Source organism: Nicotiana attenuata, unplaced genomic scaffold (genome assembly GCF_001879085.1).
Source record: "Nicotiana attenuata strain UT unplaced genomic scaffold, NIATTr2, whole genome shotgun sequence".
In the NCBI taxonomy this organism is placed as follows: Eukaryota; Viridiplantae; Streptophyta; class Magnoliopsida; order Solanales; family Solanaceae; genus Nicotiana; species Nicotiana attenuata.
Genome location: NW_017670444.1, coordinates 254668 through 273865, shown reverse-complemented (window position 1 = coordinate 273865; position 19198 = coordinate 254668). Strand labels below are relative to the sequence as shown.

The window sequence follows — 19198 nt, the reverse complement described above, 5'->3', positions numbered from 1 at the left end:
ACATTATCTGTTGAATAGACATTCAAGGGGGAGTGTTATAAATAGAATTGTATTTATGGTGAATGTCTATATTTAGAGAGATTCTAGGGTTCATTGCTTGGTGGCTAAGTCACCCTCTCCCTATAAATAGAGAGTTCTATTCTATTGTAATTCATCCCATATCAATAAGAACTTCTCCCCCCCCCCCCCTCTCTCTCTTTCTCTGTAATATTGTTCTTCTACTTTTATTGTTTTATAACACAAATGGATTTTCCACGCTAGAAGCGAAAAACACAAAGCTGCTTTTATCTTTCCCTGGTACAAAGTGGGACCTATCATTCCACTTGTCATGTATTTAAAAAGCCTCACACAGGTAGTATTTGTTGTGGTAACCACAAAATAAAATTCTCATTTCTCTTCAATTTTACTTTGGGATGCTGGAAAATTTCGTCTTTTCTGCCAAATAAAATTGCATCCCCTGAACTGAATTGAAGCTTCAGTCTTTCAATTATATCAATCACAAAGTAGAAAAAAGATACTTTATCTATAGAACTGCAATTTTTACTGCTGGCTATGAAAGAGAAAGTCCGTCCAGTGAAACCTCACTTTTTCAAGCCAATTCAGCCAGGTTTCAAGCAGGCTCTGGTGAGTAAGATTAACCCTTTTAGTAATTTTCATTTTTCATTTGTCTACTATATGTATGTATGCATGTATGTATGATATGGAGGTGAACAATTTATCTCAGAAAAACACTAATATTCTGAAATTAACCATTTGGGCTAGCTGATTGTAAGTGCCCATTTGGGCTAGCTGATTGTAAAGAGCCGAAGGCGGAGCTAAAATTTTGAGTTTATGGGATTTTGGATTCTAAAAAATGTGCCTTCCTGGCGAGTAAATTATTCATACATATTAAGTGAATTTTGTAATACAAATAAAGAGTTTGAGCCGAAGCTATTGGGTTTTGACAACCTGGAAGCACAACACTGGCTCCGCCCTATAAATAGGTGATAAGCATAAAGTTAAAGCTGAACCTGTTTTGATAGAATTGCTGAAACTGACAAAAGTAGTACTGATAATGAACAAAATATCCTTAAAGTTTTTTAAAACATTAATAAAAATAAAAGTATCTTTGTCAGTATATCAATCTCAAAAAACAGAGTTAGACAAGAGATATATACTTTGTTCACTGTGACTGCTTGCCATGAGAGTCCCTCCAAAGAAACCTCATTTTTTCAAACCTATTCAGCTAGGTTTCAAGAATGGTCTTGTGAGTATGATATGTATTTCTTCTTTCCTTTGTCTACTATATGCATGTATCATATATAGGTGGAAGAATTTATCCTAGAAAAACCATAGTCCATATGAGCATTCTTTTAATTGTTTAACCGGTTAGATAGTTAGTACGATTTTGGAACAAGGCTAATCTAAGTATATAATGTACTGCAGAAAATTCCTACTGGTTTCTTGAAGTATCTGAAAGGATATGACCATATTGAACATGCAATACTTAGAAGGGGTAGTAAGCAGTGGCGGGTGAAGGTGAACGGTTGTCAATTCGAAGCGGGTTGGGCTGATTTTGCACAACAACATGATTTGCAGTTAGGAGATCTGTTGATTTTCAGACATGAAGGAAACATGGTGTTTGAGGTTATCATATTTGATTCAAGTCATTGTGACAGAGAATATGAAGAGTATCTGCTACAAGAAGAAGATATTGTTGAAGAGGCTTGCAAGAAATTTAAATTCAAAGGTAAGATCTTTAGAGTCCATTAGTTTATACTTGATGAATTTGTAAGCTAATTCCCTTAGTCTAGAGAATAAGTTTCAATTTGCTTAGAGGAAAAACTAGCCAATTGATTGGGTGGATGTTTAGATGTTATTCATGTTTTAATTGTAAATCATTTTGTCATATTTAATTTCTTCACGTGGATTTATCTACAATTAACTTTTAACAGACAAACCAAACCCTGCATCTTGTTTGTCATATTTAATTTCTTCAGATGGATTTCCCCATGCAGAAGCTGCTACTCACAACCCTTTTGGTCAATCTCATTTTGAATGCACTGTTAGATCCTATTACCTTAGAAAAGGTTACATGGTAAGTCTCAAAACTCATTTCCCCCTCCCCACCTAACCGTTTAGAATCTTCAGGTAAAGGAAACATAAGCACCATTTTCTTTCTTTTCTTTTTCCTCTTTGTTAATTGGAGTTATTTGCTGTGATAACATGATGCCTATGACATGCAATGTGCAAATGTTATAAACAATTTCAGCGTGTTCCGTCACGATTTGCATCGAAAAATGGTCTCACCTACAAGAAATGTGATTTGATTATTAGAGATGAAAGACAAAGGTCATGGAATTTAAAGCTATATACCTCCTGCCATCACGTCTATATTGGGGGCAGATGGGCTAAATTCCGTGCTGAAAATGACTTAAAGGTGGGGGATCGAATCATGTTTGAGGTTGTTACTAATGGAGAAAGACCAATTTGGAAATTTCATGGTAAGGTTTCTTAATTAAGCAAGCTCTTATTTTTCTACGATCTTTTCACTAGGTTATATACACCATGAAATTATATTACATCTTCGATAACATTATTCAGTATTTGGTTACCATACTGTAAAACATGTTCTCCATAACCAACTACACTTTTCAAATTTACCGAATCCTTGGTAGGCAGTGTTATCCGGTACCTGTGCTGATGGGAGGCAGCAGGTACCCGGTGGAATGGTCGCGGTGCGCTCGAGTTGGCCCCGACACCACTGTCAGGAAAAAAGTCAAAATAAAGGGGCAGTTTGCTCTATCTATTCATCAAATTTAGATGTTGAGTCCTCTTAATGTCAAGCTTTTGTTATTTAGAAAGTTGAAAGTAACATCTATGAAAGTTCTTTTACTTGGAAAGGGTGAAATAGCTATCTATAAGACGTACTTGTTTATGTGAGCATTTGTCTTTAGTTAATTAAGATGGTCTTCTATAAGTTCTTACTCAAGCTTTCTAGACAGTCATTTTTGTAACTACACAAACATGTTGCTGAAAGAACAAGGGATCCATTAATCATTTTAACCCATAAAAGCACTTTTACAAGTCCTACTAAACTTTACTGAGGGAGGGTGGTGATCTTCAATATGTTGTTCTAATGTATGCAGCAACAACAACAACAACGACCCAGTAAAATCCCACTATTGGGGTCTGGGGAGAGTAATGTGTACGTAGACCTTACCTCTATCCCGAGGGAGTGGAGAGGCTGTTTTCGAAAGACCCTCGACTCAAGAAGACGAAAAGAGACAATATCAGTACCACCAATAGAAACTATACGAAAAATAACATCATAAAAATGAGAAAGTAGATGCAAAGCAAAAGCTTTAGACAGTATATAGACCAGACACTGGAAAACGAATGAGTAGTAAGACGCCACATTGCCACTAATTGACTTCGACAAAAACCTTACCAGACTAGCCTCACAAAGGTACGAAGTAAGGAAAGACTCAACTAACTCCTAACCTACAACCCTAATACTCGACTTCCGCAGCTTTCTATCAAGTGCCATGTCGTCGGAAATTTGAAGCCTCGCCATGTCCTGCCTGATCACCTCTCCTCAATACTTCTTAGGCCGTCCTCTACCTCTTCTCGTGCCCTCCAAAGCCAGCCGCTCACACCTCCTTACCGGGGCATCTGGGCTTCTCCTTTGTACGTGTCCGAACCATCTGAGCCTCGCTTCCCGCATCTTGTCATCTATGACAGCCACGCCCACCTTCTTCCGAATATCTTCATTCCTAATCTTATCCATCCTAATGTGTCCGCACATCCACCTCAACATCCTCATTTCTGCTACTTTAATCTTCAGGACATGTGAGTTCTAATGTATTCATTGTTGGAATATAGTCAGATTCAAATTTTATATCATTGAACTTTATTTTCGTAACATCAGGAAGCTAAAAGAAATATCAAGAAGGGTCTATTTTGGGGAGTGAATTCCTGCTAATATCGAAAATGAGCAAACGTTTGGGTGGATGTTCGGACAATATTCATATTTTAAATTGTATTCTTTTTGTCATACTTAATTTCTTGACATGGGTTTGTGTTATCACCCTATAACAGTCAAACCAAACCCAAGCATCAAGTCATCAAGCAAGGCATTTCCCTATGCTGAAGCTGCTGCTCACAAGCCTTTTGGTCACTCTCATTTAGATTCAGGGCACTGTAACAGAAAATATGCAGAGTATCTGCAAGATAAAGAGGAAGAAGAAGAAGAAGCTGCCGGCGATGCTGTTGAAGGGACTTCCAAGAAATTTGAATTAAAAGGTAAGATCTTTGGAGTCCATTAGATATGCTTTTTGGTCCTCAAGCCTTTTGAAGATTTGTTGATGACATGAGTATAATGCAGTAGTTTGTGATCTTATTAAGAAAATTAGAACTTTAAAACAGTAGCAGAAAATACTGTAATTACTGAAGTGTGCACATTGATTGCATCACAATAATTACCACATGATAATATCCAGTTTCTACGTATTATAGTACAAATAATTTATACTTGACGAATTTGCAAGTTAAGTCGCTTCCTCCTAAAACAAGTTTCAATTTGTTAAAATGAAAAATTAGCCAAAAAAGATGGGGTGGGTGTTTAAAGGCTATGCGTGCTTGAATTGTAATAATTTTGTCATATTTAATATTCTTGACATGGGTTTGACTACAATTCACAATTTAATACATAAAAAAGAAAACTCCAGCCTCATGTTATCAAGCAAGGTCAATATCATTTTGATGATATGTGCAAATGGTTATTAAACTATTTCAGTACCTTCCTACACAATTTGCACTGGCAAATGGTCTCACCAACAAGAATTGTGGTGTGATTATTGGAGATGAAAGACAAAAGGTCATGTAATTTAAGGTTACCTATCTACGGGTTTAAAGTGTATATTGGAGGTAGAAGGGGTGAGTTCCGTGTTGCAACTAACTTAAAGGTGGGATCTCATATAATGTTTGAGGTTGTTACTATGAAGCGATCTTTGTAAAACACCTCCTATATGTGGAATATATTTTGTAGGAAACAATTTAGCTACACCAAAAAAGGGCCCAATCTATACACTCCATTTTGTAATTAAATAGTGTATTATCGTGTCATAAGTCAGTTTCTCTCTTTTATAGAGGTATGTTTTAATTGCTTTTGCTTGTTATAAGAAGTGTGCTTCGTCTTTCATAGGTTATAGTTCATCCTAAAGGGGCAGTTGCACTATTTATTCACTCAAGTTTATACATTGAGTGCTCTAAAGGCGACCATGCCGGTCTTTTTATGTAACTTCACCATGAAATTTATTTTTGTGTTTGTATATTCAAAACTGTAATAAATATTATTTGTAAACAACTACATATTCTAAAATGTACCCAACCAAACAGTTTTGAAGACTATTTATGAAAGATCTTTGTAAAACATTTCCTATATGTGGAATCTATAGCAAACATTTTAGTTATACCAAAAAGAGCCTAATTTATACTATCCATATCGTAACTAAATAGTGTTTTTGAAGTGTTATATAACATTGTTCTTTCTTTTATAGGGTTCCTTTTAGTTGCTTTTGCTTGTTATAAGAAGTGTCCTTCACCTTTCGTGGCTATAATTCATAGTGAAGGGGGGCAGTTTGCTCCATTTTTCCAATTAAGTTTATATATTGAGTGTTCCAAAGGCCTGTCCCAGGTTCCATGAGGATAAATTTTCATATGTTATAATTTTAAGAAGTTTGAAGAAAATTCGTATACTTTAAAACGATATTTGAAGAATAATATCTATACAAGTTCTTTTTCTTGAAAAGAGAAACAGCTATGCGGGAAATAGTACTGAGAAGGCCCTTTTTGTTGAATGTTTCTATTCGAGTAAATTAAGATGGTCTTCTATCAGTCCTTCCTCTACCTTTCTAGACAGTCTTTTTGTGATTCTACAAACATGTTGCTTAAGGAACAATGGATTCAATAGTCATTTTAACACATAAGATCACTTTTACGACTCCTACCAGATTCTACCGAAGTATATCATCCTTTCTATAATTTGCTTAGCCTTGAATTTCTTACCTAAGTTGAGGGAGGGTGGTGACTTTTAATATACGGTGTTAATGTATGCATGGATGCATAACCCAGTAAATACTAGTATACTTATTCTTTTTTGTGTTTCTAGAATCTAGTCATATTAAAATATAAATCATTAAACTTTATTTCTGTAACATCATTCTTGTTTCCTTATTATTTGGAAGCCAAAAGAAATTTCAAGAAAGGTTTACTTTGGAGAACGAGCCCTACTCATTTTGTGGTCGATGTTTATACACTGTTCATACTTTAACTATAATCTCTCTGTCATACTTAATATCTTGACATGAAATTGTGTATACAATTACCTTGTAACAGACGAACCAAACGCCAGCGTCAAGTCATCAAGCAAGGCATTTCCCCATGTAGAAGCTGCTATTCACAAGCCTTTTGGTCATTTTGTATGCACCATTCGACCCTATTGCCTTACGTATAGTTACTTGGTAAGTCTAAAAACCCATTTCACACATACCGTTCAAGAATGTTCAGGCTAAAGTGATTCTGCATTACCATTTTCTTCTTTGTTCTTTGTTTTGGCGTCAATCTTGGTGAAAACTATGAAGTTTTTACTGATATGCGCAAATGGTGGTATACCATTTCAGATCCTTCCCACACAATTTGCACTCACAAACGGTCTCATCAACAAAAAATATGATTTGATTATAAGAGATGAGTGGCAAAGGTCGTGGAATTTAATGGTACGTCCTTTTGGTACTAGCGTGTGCATTAGAGGTGGATGGAGTAAATTCCGTGATACACATTGCTTAAAGGAGGGAGATCAAATAATGTTTGAGGTGGTTACTGATGGAACAAAACCAGTATGGAAATTTCATGGTAAGTGTCTTTTATGTTTTGATCATCTTATATACGATACACTATGACTATATTTGGTAAGATCTTGCATAAAGCAGTTTTTACCTAAATGGAAGAAAGCACTTAGCGTTCTCGGAGAGCGTAATTCATTTTCATTTGTAGCATTTTCAGTTCTTATTCTTATCACTGGTTTCTATCAGTATACAAAAATTATTTCTGCTCTTTGATACTCTTCCTCAACTTTTTCTAGAAAATCATTTTTTGCACTCTTCATATGTGCCTTTGGCTTGTATCAACTTCAAGTTCAACACTAAATCATCAGACGTTATTTTCATTACATAGTTCTCATCTCCTTAAGCCTTTTCTTTCAAAATAACTTGGAATTAAGCCTAAAAAGTTTCAAGAGTTTTATGGTTGATGTATTGTCTCTCAAAACTGTAATTATTTTAAGAAAAACTTTAATTAAAAAAGCATGTAAATGTTTTATAAGAGTTTGAAGATTATGTAACCCTAAAAATAATAAGTTATGAACCTCTTAATCAACAATTAATATTGATTAATAGCAACACCCAGTACATGGAAATAGTAAATAACATGATAGACATTAACGACATTAGGATAGGAACACAAAGAAAGTAGGGGGAGAGACAGATCCACAGAGAGAAATAGACGAGGGAGATAGAGACCAGAGAGGGGAAATTTCTAACAATATTCAGCCTACTATACTACTGCTACTATTCCCCTATTTAACTATTCATTACAATGTACCCGACCCGTAACCTGGATCCCAGATATAGCCCAAAGGCCTGTGTGGTGATCTTTTAGTTCTTCTGCTTCTCCTAGTTGGCCTAATTCTTGCATCTTCGGACAACCCAATATCCTGAGTCCAAATTCCTCATCCATCATGACAGAATGTCATAGAATGTAGTCAACATTTTAAACACTTCTGCTTTCTAGCAGGTTTGATATTACTAACTTACATAAACTAATGTATTTTTGTAGGCAAAATTTCTGGAGAATGCAAGAATCAATCAAGGGGTTGACTGAACAATTAAGTTTATTGGTGACAGAAAAGAAATGAAACACTGAAGCAATTGAACGGAATATATTTCTCTTTCTCGGTTAGTTCAATATACAGCTCACAACCTCAACAAAGCATGTCACGTTTTGTTCCAGAACACACGATGTAAGGAAGTAGCTAATGGCTCATCGGAGGTTTCTAACTCTGAGTACGGTGTTTCAGGTGTAGCAGGAAAAGAGGTTGTATGGTGTTTTGGGTGCTATTTCTTGGCCGTTGGAACAAGAAGCCTGGGCGGATGCAGCATAGAAATGTCGGGTTCAACTAAACTTGGTATTTTCGACGGAGAACATAAATTTATGTGTAAAAATCAACCAAAACTGCAAAAAATAGTATATATGAACCCATAACTTTAACAGTACAACGAGTTCAATCCTAGGAACATTGGAGGTTGAACCCATAGAATTCAAATCTTAAATCCGCCTCTGAACAAGGGTGTGATATGTTCATGTATTGTGACCAGCTTGAGAATTTCTCATGGATTGCTAACATCCTTCAACCTTTTCTGCTTCATATTCTTGCACCCAAAGGATTGATCTAGCGGTTAATAAAATGGGTGAAAACTTCGGAGATCGGGGTTCGAATTCTATCCGAGATAAAAATGCTAGGTGATTTGTTTCCGTTTGTTTAAGTCATGGTAGGCAAAATTATTAGTAAGGTGTATTTGTGGGAGGCAAGCTGACTCGGATATCACAGTTATCGGAGAAAGAAAAAAAAAAGAACACTTTCTGAATAAGCTGTGTTCATGTTATGATTTGATCCACCGTTATAAACTTCCATGAATTCCTTTGAAAGATTTGGGAACTTATCCAATTGTTTAATGATTTGTTCCATTTTTTCTGCCTAAGTTATTTATAGTCATTTGGATCCTTCAAATGCCTTAAATATGGCCTTTAGTCGCCCCATTATTTTTGTTTCGACATCTATCTTTTGGTGGCCTGAACATTTTTTCTCGATGAATTTGAACATATGGAGTCCACTCATTTTATTCGGGAGCTTCATTAATGACAAGGTTAAATATTAGCTAATGTTAAGAGTATTAAATGGGGAAAACTATCCTATATACCTACTTAATCAAAAGTAATTACCCATAATTACCCATTTTAAAAGTAATTACGTCAAATACCTATTCTATTACAACTAATTACCCGCCCAACCCAATAAATAATTAGCTTTCCTTTTTTATCTCATCATCAATTCTCGCTGCTGCCGCTACCCATTTCTCAAGGAGAAGCAACACACACTTTTAAGAAGTTTCAAAATTAGTTTTTCTCTTTTACTCCATGAAAAATCACAATTCTTCAATCACAAAAAAGATAGCATTTGTATGTTGTTAGTATTGTACCTTTTTCTTGCTATCATTACCCTTTTTTTTATTTGTGCTCCATAATTTATTTTATCTCCTAAAAGTAAAACAAAAATAATATGTACTATCTAACTAAAATTTGAATTTTCATGTGTATTGAAGTGTTTGCTGTTGAAATTTATTGGGTATTGTTCTTTGATTATGATGTTAATGCTAATTCTCAAAGATTTTATTGTGAGGAAATTAAATCCATCTTTGAAGGATCTTGAAATTTGAAACTCATAACTTGGTTTATTTGAGTTTTTAATTGTTTTGATCCGATCCTGTATGGGTTTGTTTCGAAAGTTGATTGGAAGTTGTAGCTAAAGTTTTAGTCAATTTGGTGGAGATTTTGTAGTAGATTTTAGAAATTTGGGTGAAATATAGTTGAACCAGAGAAGAAGACGAATTTATATTGTATACCCAAAGAGTATACAAATATACTATTTTTGCATACAATTCATTCCAACTATATACCCTATTAGTATAGCTATATACTATATTAGTATCATATGCTAGTTGAATCATTTTTTGGTTGTATTAGCTGCATTTAATTGGTACAATATTTGATTTTCTTTTAATAATAGTAATATAGTAAAATTTCTTGAAATACTTTATTTTATTAATATGTGATACACTATTTTTTTATTTTTCTCTTTATGCATGTGTGTTATGTAATAGTAGTATAGTCATAGTTGCCGGAAATTATCCAGTAAAACTGTATACCATGTTGGAATAGTTATATGCCATATTGGTATCATATGGTAGTTTGAACATTGTTTTGGTTGTTTTAGCTGCATTTTAAGTGAATTCTATTATGAAATTATTTATATGAACATGATTTGCAGTGCTGAAATTTTTGTGTGCCGATGGACATAAATTATGTGTACTTTGTAATAATTTTTATAGTTATAGGCAATTGTTGGAACGATCACATACAACTATATACCATGTTAGTATACGGAAAGAGCAAGTTGTCTTGCGAATATTTAGCTTGCAATACGAGCATGTAATTTTCTCATACTTTTATTGCGTCCTTTAATGTTTTGGTACAGTAGTATAGTCGGAGATAGTTGTAGCAATATTCTAGAGCAATCATATGCTCTGTTGGTATACATATATACCATATTGGTACCACATGGTACTAGAGTCTTTTTTGCTACTTATACTTTTATTGCATTTTTCAATATTTTATTATCATTTTTATTCTAACTAGTATATATGGAGATTTGCTTGCCGTAGATTATATTTTCTTGCTCTATAACTGGTTGTATTACTGCTAATGGTAGAGTATGTAATGATATTTGTAGGGAAGGAGATCAAGGTTTGTATGTCAATCACGTGTTGATTCTTAGAATCTGATTATGTAATTAATGGTGCTTAGCACCAGTCAGTGTGATATTCAGTGAATTAGATCAAGTGACAACTGATATTATTTCAGTTTGACAATTGAATTTAAAAAATGAGAAAGAAAAGAAAAACAAAAGGTATATTGTACTAGTTATATTAAAAAAAAGGTGAACAAATATTTACAATATTAGTTATTTTTTCTTATTGTATTTAAAAAAATAGTGAAACAGTAAATGAAATTAGATTATGAAGAGAAAAAGAATATAAAAAAAAAAAAGTTAAATGCAATTTAAAAAAGGAAAAAAGAAAAAAACAAGAAGAAAACGAGAAAAAAGAAAAGGAGAAAAGAAAGAAAAAAAGGAAAAAAAGAAAAGAAGCATAGAAATGAAAACAGAAAAGGGCCAGATGTGTCCCTCTACTATCAGAAATTAGTTATAGGTAGCCTCCGTTATACTATTCTTCTCTATCTACCCTTGTCGTTACCCATTTTAATATTTTTACCCCTCAATCTAACGGATCCATTCATGAAGACACGTGGCAGCATCTTATACAACCTGACTATTTTTTCTCTAACCCATCTAACCATTTTCCCTCTAACCCACCCGTTCAGCCCCAAGCCCGAAAAGCCCTCAATTATTCAACAATTACAATTCTAGAAGCATTTCGCAGATTCTAAGCATTGATTAGTACTAATCCAACAAGATTCACAGAAAATCTGAATAAGTTCTGGTCACAAAAAACCATTCTTTTCAATCCTCCTAAGCTTCAATTTCACCATCTCACAATTGTGATAATTTCAGTAGCTTCCTGGCATCTGCCACCGTCAATTTCATCTCCTGCGCCTATTCCGGCAGTAAACCATTCTGCGGCAGGAGCCCGTTGAGTTTAATCCTACTTCGGCTGATGTCCATTTCATGCAGCTTCTCGAATTGCCGGAGAGTAGTGATTTGAGATCCCAGGTGGTCGCCGGAAATGGATAGTGGTGGAGGAATCACCGAAAAGTTTCGTTGTGTCCGGGATCTGGGATGATTTTATTATCAGAACAAGGAGTAATCAGTGATCTAGAGTACTACTTTTGATGAATTAAAAGGAAGAGAAACACTCCCTTTAATGCAAAGATTTCCACTACATATGATATGTTGAATCTTGCCAAGAACAAGTGTAGGCTTAACTTTTTAGGAAAATCAGCAGCTCTATGCGGGATGTGAAGATCGCCAATGCTAATACCAGCACCATCCTCATCTAAACCCGATCAACTATTCAAAATTTTAATATGCGATCGACAATCTGAGATACCAAAATAGAAACCCTAATATATACTACTAGTACTTTAATCAAAGTCAAGGAATTTGAGGAATTGTAAAATCTAATCGTTTGTTGCTCATTAAATCCTCTCTCTGCTGTGTCGCTGACACTCCAGCACTGGTTAGATCGCTGGAAACCATGGAGGATCCGCCATTGTATTACAAAATCCTAGTTTTTGAGAAGAAAATAAGATTAGGTCTTTGTAGGGGTGAATACGGGTCGGGGCGAATACGGGTAATGCAAAAGGATAGATGGTTAGGTTATTTCAGATATTGCCACGTGTCTTTATGACTTGGTCCGTTAGACTGAGGGGTAGAAATATTAAAATTGGTAACAACAGGGGCAGATAGTGAAGAATAGTATAACGAGGGCTACCTATAACTAATTTCCGATAGTAGAGTGACATATCTAGCCCTTTTCCGTTTTTATAAAAGGGAATTTACTATACTTTGGAGTCATACATATTTTTGTCGTTAGCAATCGTCTCGTATTTACCCTTCATCCTAACAAAGATCCAATTTGAAGTATAACAGAGAGTAATTTAAAATCATAATAAAAAATAAATGGATAAATTTGAACCTTTTTCTAAGTATTTTGACATGTGGAATCTACTTAATTCATATTGGGACCTCTATTAGAGTAAAAAGCAAACAGGAGATTTTGTTAAAGGCAAGAGTTTTAATCATCCTAGAGTATTATATAGGGTAAAAATTAAGATATTTCGTGTAGTAAATGAATAAAATTAGATAAGCATTGGTGATGGGCAAGAAACGATCACTGAAGCATGTGAATATATTTTATTGAAGCTATATAATCCATATCAAAGGTATACATCCTATTTATTATAAATTAAAATTATTTTTAAAATATTATTTTCTATAGCTACATTTTATATTTTATAGCAAAATAAATATTTTTGTAGCATATACTACCATTAAGGTATGAAATAAGGCATGAAATACGCTATTTATGTTTTTCCTCTCTCTTAGACAACTGGACATACCTATTTTAAGGTGATTGACGTTACTGTATTCATGAATACATGACGCGAATACATGTGAATACATTCACGTACAGCTAGACTGCCCTGATTTTAGGCTTTTTTTACTGCTGTATTCATGAATACAACAACGCGAATACATGCGCGTACAGCTGAATTGCCTTGATTTTAGGCGCTTTTTGCTGTTGTATTCATGAATACGTGGTGCGAATACATGTGAATACATGCACGTACAACTGGATTGCCCTGATTTTAGGCTCATTTTACTGCTGTATTCATGAATACAGCAGTGCGAATACATGTGAATACATGCGCGTACAGCTGGACTGCCCTAATTTAGACGCTTTTTGCTAATATTCATGAATACATGGCGTGAATACATGTGAATACATGCGCGTACAGCTGGACTACCCTGATTTTTACGCGCTTTTTGTTGCTATATTCATGAATAAAGCAACGCGAATACACTACCGTAACAACTGAATAGTAGCTATAGAAAGTAATTATATATATGGTAGCTAAAAAAAAAAATATATGATAGCTATAGGAAGTTAATAGCCACTAAACAATAGTGTTTTCCGAAAATTCCTCAATCGCTATTCCATAATAATAAGTTAATAACTATGTCTTCTTCCCACAATTTTAGGAGATATACGAGCTATTCTTTGATCCAGGCAAGATTTTTTTTCCATATCTTCCTTGATTTCATTAATAAATTCTCATAAATAGTCATATCATATCTTCATAAATTTACAACGGTATTCTCTTTTTCATATTTGTCTAGATTTTCACCAAATCCTTATTCATTTATCAAATTTTAACAAATATAAATACTACTATAAAACAAGTAAATGTTCTTTGAGTATTATTTTATCAAGTCAATATTGAGCTAACATATATCAATAACAAAACACAAAAAAAATATAGTAATACTTTGTCCAGAGTCACTACATTTTCCTGGACACAATGAAAGTCTCTCCAAAGAAGCCTCACTTTTTTAAACCCATCCTACCAGGTTTCAAGCACGGAATTGTAAGTAATAATTTCAATTATTTCATCTTTCCTTTGTCTAAGAATTTTTTTTATCATATTAAAGAAACATACTAAAGATCAAAACCGTAGTCCATATGAATATTCTATGCAGAATATTAGGTGTAATTAGTACTACTGTTTCGGGACAAGGCTAAAAGACAACAACTACTGCTGATCAGTCCCAAACAAATTAGGGTCGACTATACGAATCCTCAATAATCTTTAAACTCAACTCATATCACCATCATTCCAATTACGGGACAAGCCTCCTCTAATTGTATGTGATTTCTTACTGCAGAAAATTCCTATAGGTTTCTTGAAGTATTTGAAGGGACGCGAGAATATTGAACATGCAATACTGAGATGTGCTGGTAAGAAGTGGCAAGTGAAGGTGAACGGCCGGCGATTAGAAGAAGGTTGGGAAAAGTTTGTAGAGGAGCATGATTTGCAATATGGAGATATGTTGGTGTTCAGATATGAAGGAAATATGGAGTTTGAAGTTTCCATATTTCATTCAAATCAATGTGAGAGAGAATATGAAGAAGAACAAGAAGCCCATAATGTTGAAGAGACTTCCAACAAATTTGAATTCAAAGGTGAACTTCTTTAATTTAGGGCACATTTGGTATCAATCACTCTTCATTTTTTTTGTTGTTATTTATGGAAGTTATTTATTCAAAACGTAGTCCATTATTGTTCGTTTAAGTTACTTCTCCCTTTTTTTTATTCCGTCCCAAAAGAATGACACATATTTATATTTAGTAGTAATTTAACTTTAAACTTTCTATTTTACCCTTAACGAGATATTTAACCACACAAATATCTCTGAAGGAGAGTCTTAACATAACTGGTAAGTTGCCTTCATGCATGTGACCAGGAGGTCTTGGGTTCGAGCCGTAGAAACAGCAAGGTAAAGTTGCGTACAATAAACCTTTGTGGTCCGGCCCTTCCACAAACTCCGCGCATAGCTGGAGCTTAGTGCACCAGACTGCTCTTTTTTTTTAAAACTTTGTACTCAGTCAAACAACATCACGTAAATTGTAGAAGGAGTTTTAATATTTAGATGCTCTTCAAATTTACAATAGTTCTGTTTCATATGTTAAATTTCTTGACACTAAACTACTTCTTGACAAACCAAATCCCAGCATCAACTCATCAAGCAAGGCATTTCCCTATATATGCAGGAATTGACAGTCACAAGCCTTTTAGTCAAACTCATTTTGTACGAACTGTTAAACCCTATTGCCTCTCAAAAGATATGTTGGTAAGTATAAAAAACTCTACCAAGATCTGTTACAACACCATTTTTCTGAATATGAAGTATGTACACTGTTTGATTATATTTGCAAATGAAATTTCAGAGTATCCCTAAGAAATTTGCATGGGCAAATGGTCTCAGCAACAAGAAATGCGATTTGATTATTAGAGATGAAAGGCAAAGGTCGTGGAATTTAATATTACGTTCTTATAGTACTAATGTGTATATTAGCGGTGGATGGAATGAAATCCGTGATACACATTGCTTAAAGGAGGGAGATCATATAATGTTTGAAGTTGTTGCTAATGAAAAGAAACCAACATGGAAATTTCATGGTAAGTTTTCTCATTTTAATCAACGTGATCTTTTTTTTAATTCGTAAAACCATCTTATATATACATAGAAGGGGAGCCTTGACGTAACTAGTAAAGTTACTGTTATGTGACCAGGAGGCCACAAGTTCGAGTCGTGAAAATAATCACTTGCAGAAATGCAGGGTAAGGCCGCATACAATAGACCCTTGTGGTCCGACCCTTCCTCGGACCCCGCGCATAGCGGAAGCTTAGTGCACCGGACTGCCCTTTTATCTTATATACACATACAGTATGACTCCGTTTGGTTTACATTTTGGATAAATTAAAGAAAATTATAAATGGAAGAAAGCATTTTGAATTCTAGGAGATTATTGTTGATGTATCATCTCTTATTATTGTTTATAGTTCTTCCTACCAATAGTTTATTTTGGAAAGAATAGACATACTTCACTAGAGTTTGAAAATTATATAACACTATATATTTATTTTAAAAAAAAAGAAGAAGAGGTAGTCCTGTGCACAAAATATCCCCATTCACACAGGGTCCGGAGAAGGGTGCACCCCTAGGGGTGTGATGTAAACAGCCTACCCTAAAGCAAGCATTAGTGGTTGCTTCCACGGCTCAAACCAGTGACCTATAGGTCACACAGATACAACTTTACCGTTGCTCCAAGGCTCCTCTTCATGTAACACTATATAGAATTGTCATAATATATAGTGAACATTTTGAGAACTTAGGCTTCGTAGCAGAGATTTATATTAACTTACTTAAACTAATGCATTTTTTGCAGCCAAATCGGGAGAGGATGCTAGCATCATTCAAGAGGTTGACTGAACACAATGGAGCATTGACGAGGGAAAAGGAAAAGCAACACTTAAGCAATTGAATCTTGAAGTTTATGCCCTTGTTACTTCTATAAACTAGATGAATTTAATAAATCAGTTTACAATGTTCTAATAGCTATAGATCGAACCTATTTAATTTTTATAGTTTGATAGTTGATAGTTAACAATGGTACTTTTTTTTTCTGGATCAATATCAGCATATACAGTTTGAAGGGGAGCCTTGGAGCAACTGTAAAGTTATCTCCGTGTGACCTATAGGTCACGTGTTCGAGCCGTGGAAGCAGCAACTAATACTTGATTACGGTAGGCTGTCTACATCACACCCCTTGGGATGCAGCCCTTCCTCGGACCCTGCATGAATGCATAATGCTTTGTACAGCGAACTACCTTTTTTTAATCAGCTTATACAGTTCGTCTAACATGTAAATTATTTAACCAGGAAATAAGAATTTCGGTCAAGGTGTAATTTTAGAAGAACTCGGGTTACTGATAATCAAATAAGGAAATAATTATGTAACAAGAAAGGAAAATTGAACTGAGAAGTAGCTGAGTAAGCAATATAAAGCTATGTAAATGAGTTTATTCCAATAATAGTCAGTGTCCCCATACAAATGTTATTTCTCTCCCTTTTATAGCTATTTCTAAGTACTACGTTTCTTTCCTCTCATAATAGAGTCATTATGAGCAATTAATGACATTAATGAGACGTTATGATTGACAATCGTAACTGTTTCATGAAGATTCCATAACGTTCCCCATCATTAATTGCAGATATTACGCATATGTACTTTTTACTGTCTGGGTTCATTCCAATGGTGTCTCTTCAAGAGATGCGAGTAACTGTTCCTTCTTGTTTTCTTGTACCTTTGCCTGTTGATAATAGGCTAAATTGTATAGTTTCGCCTACGTTTGGGCTCTAACTTAAGGATGTTTTACTGTTGTAAGTGTGTAAATAATGCAAAAATTGGCTCTAATGGTGACTTTGATGTTTCACAGGAGTTCAATAATCAAATGAGGGCTTATGATGTTGATCCGGGCGAAAATTGGAGTGAAGGGACAAAAATTGGAACAATAGCATCAAACCAGTGGAAAACCCCACTAGCGCGGGCATTAGCGCGGCCTTAGCGCGCCCGCGCTAGTCCAGCAGTCCAAAACAGAAGGAAACCCCACTAGCGCGGGCATTAGCGCGCCCGCGCTAGTCCAGTGGCGGAAACAGAGTTTTAAAAAGGGAAATTTCGGAAGTCCAAGCAAATCCACACAAACTATAAAAGGTTTAACAAGTCCAATAGATGGGGAGTTCGAGTTTTTTGAGAAGAATCAAGAGAGGCAAGGAGGCAACTTGGAAAAATAATTTTATTCTCCCTACTTTATTCTTCTATCAATGAATATGAATTCTTTTGTAGTTTTTATCGTTGTCATGAGTAGCTAAATACTCGAATCTAAGGTTTTGGTGAAACCCGTTGGGGATGACTTGGTTGTCATATTAATATAGTTTTGAATTGATTTTAATCTCTATTTGTTCATCTACTTTTCGATTGTGGTTAATTGAAAGGGCCCTCGATTATCCGTCCCTATTTAGTATGTATCTACTTGAGAGAGAGTGCATATTTAGGTAGCTATTTGAACAACATCACTCCCGGAGTATAGACGAGAGTCATAACCAAGAGTTTAGAGATTGGTTTAGAGATAACGATACCTCGGGTGCAATCTAAGTGAATTGTAATGAGAATCTAGCTAGCGTAGCTTGAGAGAGTGCGTCTAGTAAATTATCATAATTGCTTGAGAAAGATTTATGATAGCTGGAGAGTTCATGATTGATAGAGATAACTAAGTCACAGTTATAAGCCATATACAACCAAGGAAATCAACAACGGGTGAAACCATTACCTTAGACCTTATTCCAATTGTTTACACATCAAGCATAGTTAAGTTTCAGTTGTTTATCTATTTTCAGTTTTAGTTGTTAGAAATATCATCAACTGTTAATCACAAAGTTTGGGGAAATTGATTCTGTGAATTTAGTAAGTCCGACAAGAGTAATTGATAGGTTAATTCCCTGTGGTTCGACTCTGCAGAATTACTCAGATTATATTTGCAACGTCCGTGTGTCTTTTTATAAGGCATAGTTTGGCGTTATCACTTGTACCTATTAAGACCCGCGTCTCTTTGTGTACTCTTTGCCAGCTGTCATTCTTCTATTAATCCACGTGTCTTGACATGTCAGCCACATAATTAATTCAAAATGCTGACTCGATTTTCCCCAATACAGATAGTGCCCCCACTTGCTATTTATTCAGCAGTTGAATATTTGGGAAGTGGATCTCATTAAAGCGAGAATTTTTGCCGCCATTCCCACATATCATTATACCTTTTTCAGAACTGATGCTTCATATGTCACTTCCATTTAATGCATGTGACACGTGGTGGCTTTTGATTGGTTTTGCAGTTCCTCAGCGTCTTTTAGGGGTTGTTTACGGCTGCATCAATCACGAAGTGACAGTTTTCATAATGACATTTCCATCATTACCTTTTTGACGGTTGCTTCTGAGTATAAATATACTCTTTGTCTTTTCTTTCACGAAAAAGTTTCTCATACTTTGCCATTCAACCTTTTCTTTACCTTCGTATAGCTATGTCTTCTTCAAACCCTGATCCTCAAAAGGTCCTTATCGTAGATGAACTTCCCCCCGCTCCTACCAGAAGCAGGAGAGGTGGAAGACTGCGTAGTTTAGGGTCAGTCTCCATTCGAGGTTCTTCTTCTCAACCTAGTTCTACTCCTCCATCGTCTTCTAGAACT

At 35.0% G+C, this 19198-nt stretch overlaps 2 protein-coding genes across 4 annotated transcripts; both read left to right on the top strand.

Annotated features, from left to right (window-relative positions):
- Positions 1 to 355: 355 nt before the first annotated feature.
- LOC109239500 (B3 domain-containing protein REM5-like) lies at positions 356 to 8521 on the top strand. Of its 3 annotated transcripts, none has more exons than XR_002069904.1 (9): positions 356 to 624; positions 1426 to 1729; positions 1980 to 2077; positions 2252 to 2483; positions 4081 to 4284; positions 6379 to 6503; positions 6663 to 6894; positions 7876 to 7994; positions 8117 to 8521. XR_002069904.1 is itself a non-coding variant. In XM_019406072.1 (8 exons), the coding sequence occupies exons 1-8, from the start codon at positions 553 to 555 to the stop codon at positions 7914 to 7916; spliced, it is 1308 nt and encodes a 435-aa protein (XP_019261617.1). In that variant the 5' UTR covers positions 356 to 552; the 3' UTR covers positions 7917 to 8521. The 3 variants fall into 3 exon arrangements, 1 of the variants encoding a protein (XP_019261617.1); XR_002069905.1 differs by having other exon boundaries at positions 357 to 624; positions 1998 to 2077; XM_019406072.1 differs by having other exon boundaries at positions 7876 to 8521.
- A 5396-nt stretch (positions 8522 to 13917) lies between these two features.
- On the top strand, positions 13918 to 17526 carry LOC109239485 (B3 domain-containing protein REM5-like). Its single transcript, XM_019406059.1, has 6 exons — positions 13918 to 13983; positions 14282 to 14579; positions 15168 to 15247; positions 15345 to 15576; positions 17173 to 17237; positions 17398 to 17526. The coding sequence occupies exons 1-6, from the start codon at positions 13918 to 13920 to the stop codon at positions 17524 to 17526; spliced, it is 870 nt and encodes a 289-aa protein (XP_019261604.1).
- The last annotated feature ends 1672 nt before the right edge of the window (positions 17527 to 19198 follow it).

What these genes read in the sequence shown, in the direction of transcription:
- LOC109239485 (XM_019406059.1), top strand. Translation starts at nt 13,918, where the DNA reads ATGAAAGTCTCTCCAAAGAAGCCTCACTTTTTTAAACCCATCCTACCA. An exon ending in CAACAAATTTGAATTCAAAG is followed by an intron (nt 14,580 to 15,167) that starts GTGAACTTCTTT and finishes CTATATATGCAG; the next exon opens with GAATTGACAGTCACAAGCCT. An exon ending in TGTCTCTTCAAGAGATGCGA is followed by an intron (nt 17,238 to 17,397) that starts GTAACTGTTCCT and finishes GATGTTTCACAG; the next exon opens with GAGTTCAATAATCAAATGAG.
- LOC109239500 (XM_019406072.1), top strand. Translation starts at nt 553, where the DNA reads ATGAAAGAGAAAGTCCGTCCAGTGAAACCTCACTTTTTCAAGCCAATT. An exon ending in CAAGAAATTTAAATTCAAAG is followed by an intron (nt 1,730 to 1,979) that starts GTAAGATCTTTA and finishes TAATTTCTTCAG; the next exon opens with ATGGATTTCCCCATGCAGAA. An exon ending in ACCAATTTGGAAATTTCATG is followed by an intron (nt 2,484 to 4,080) that starts GTAAGGTTTCTT and finishes ACCCTATAACAG; the next exon opens with TCAAACCAAACCCAAGCATC.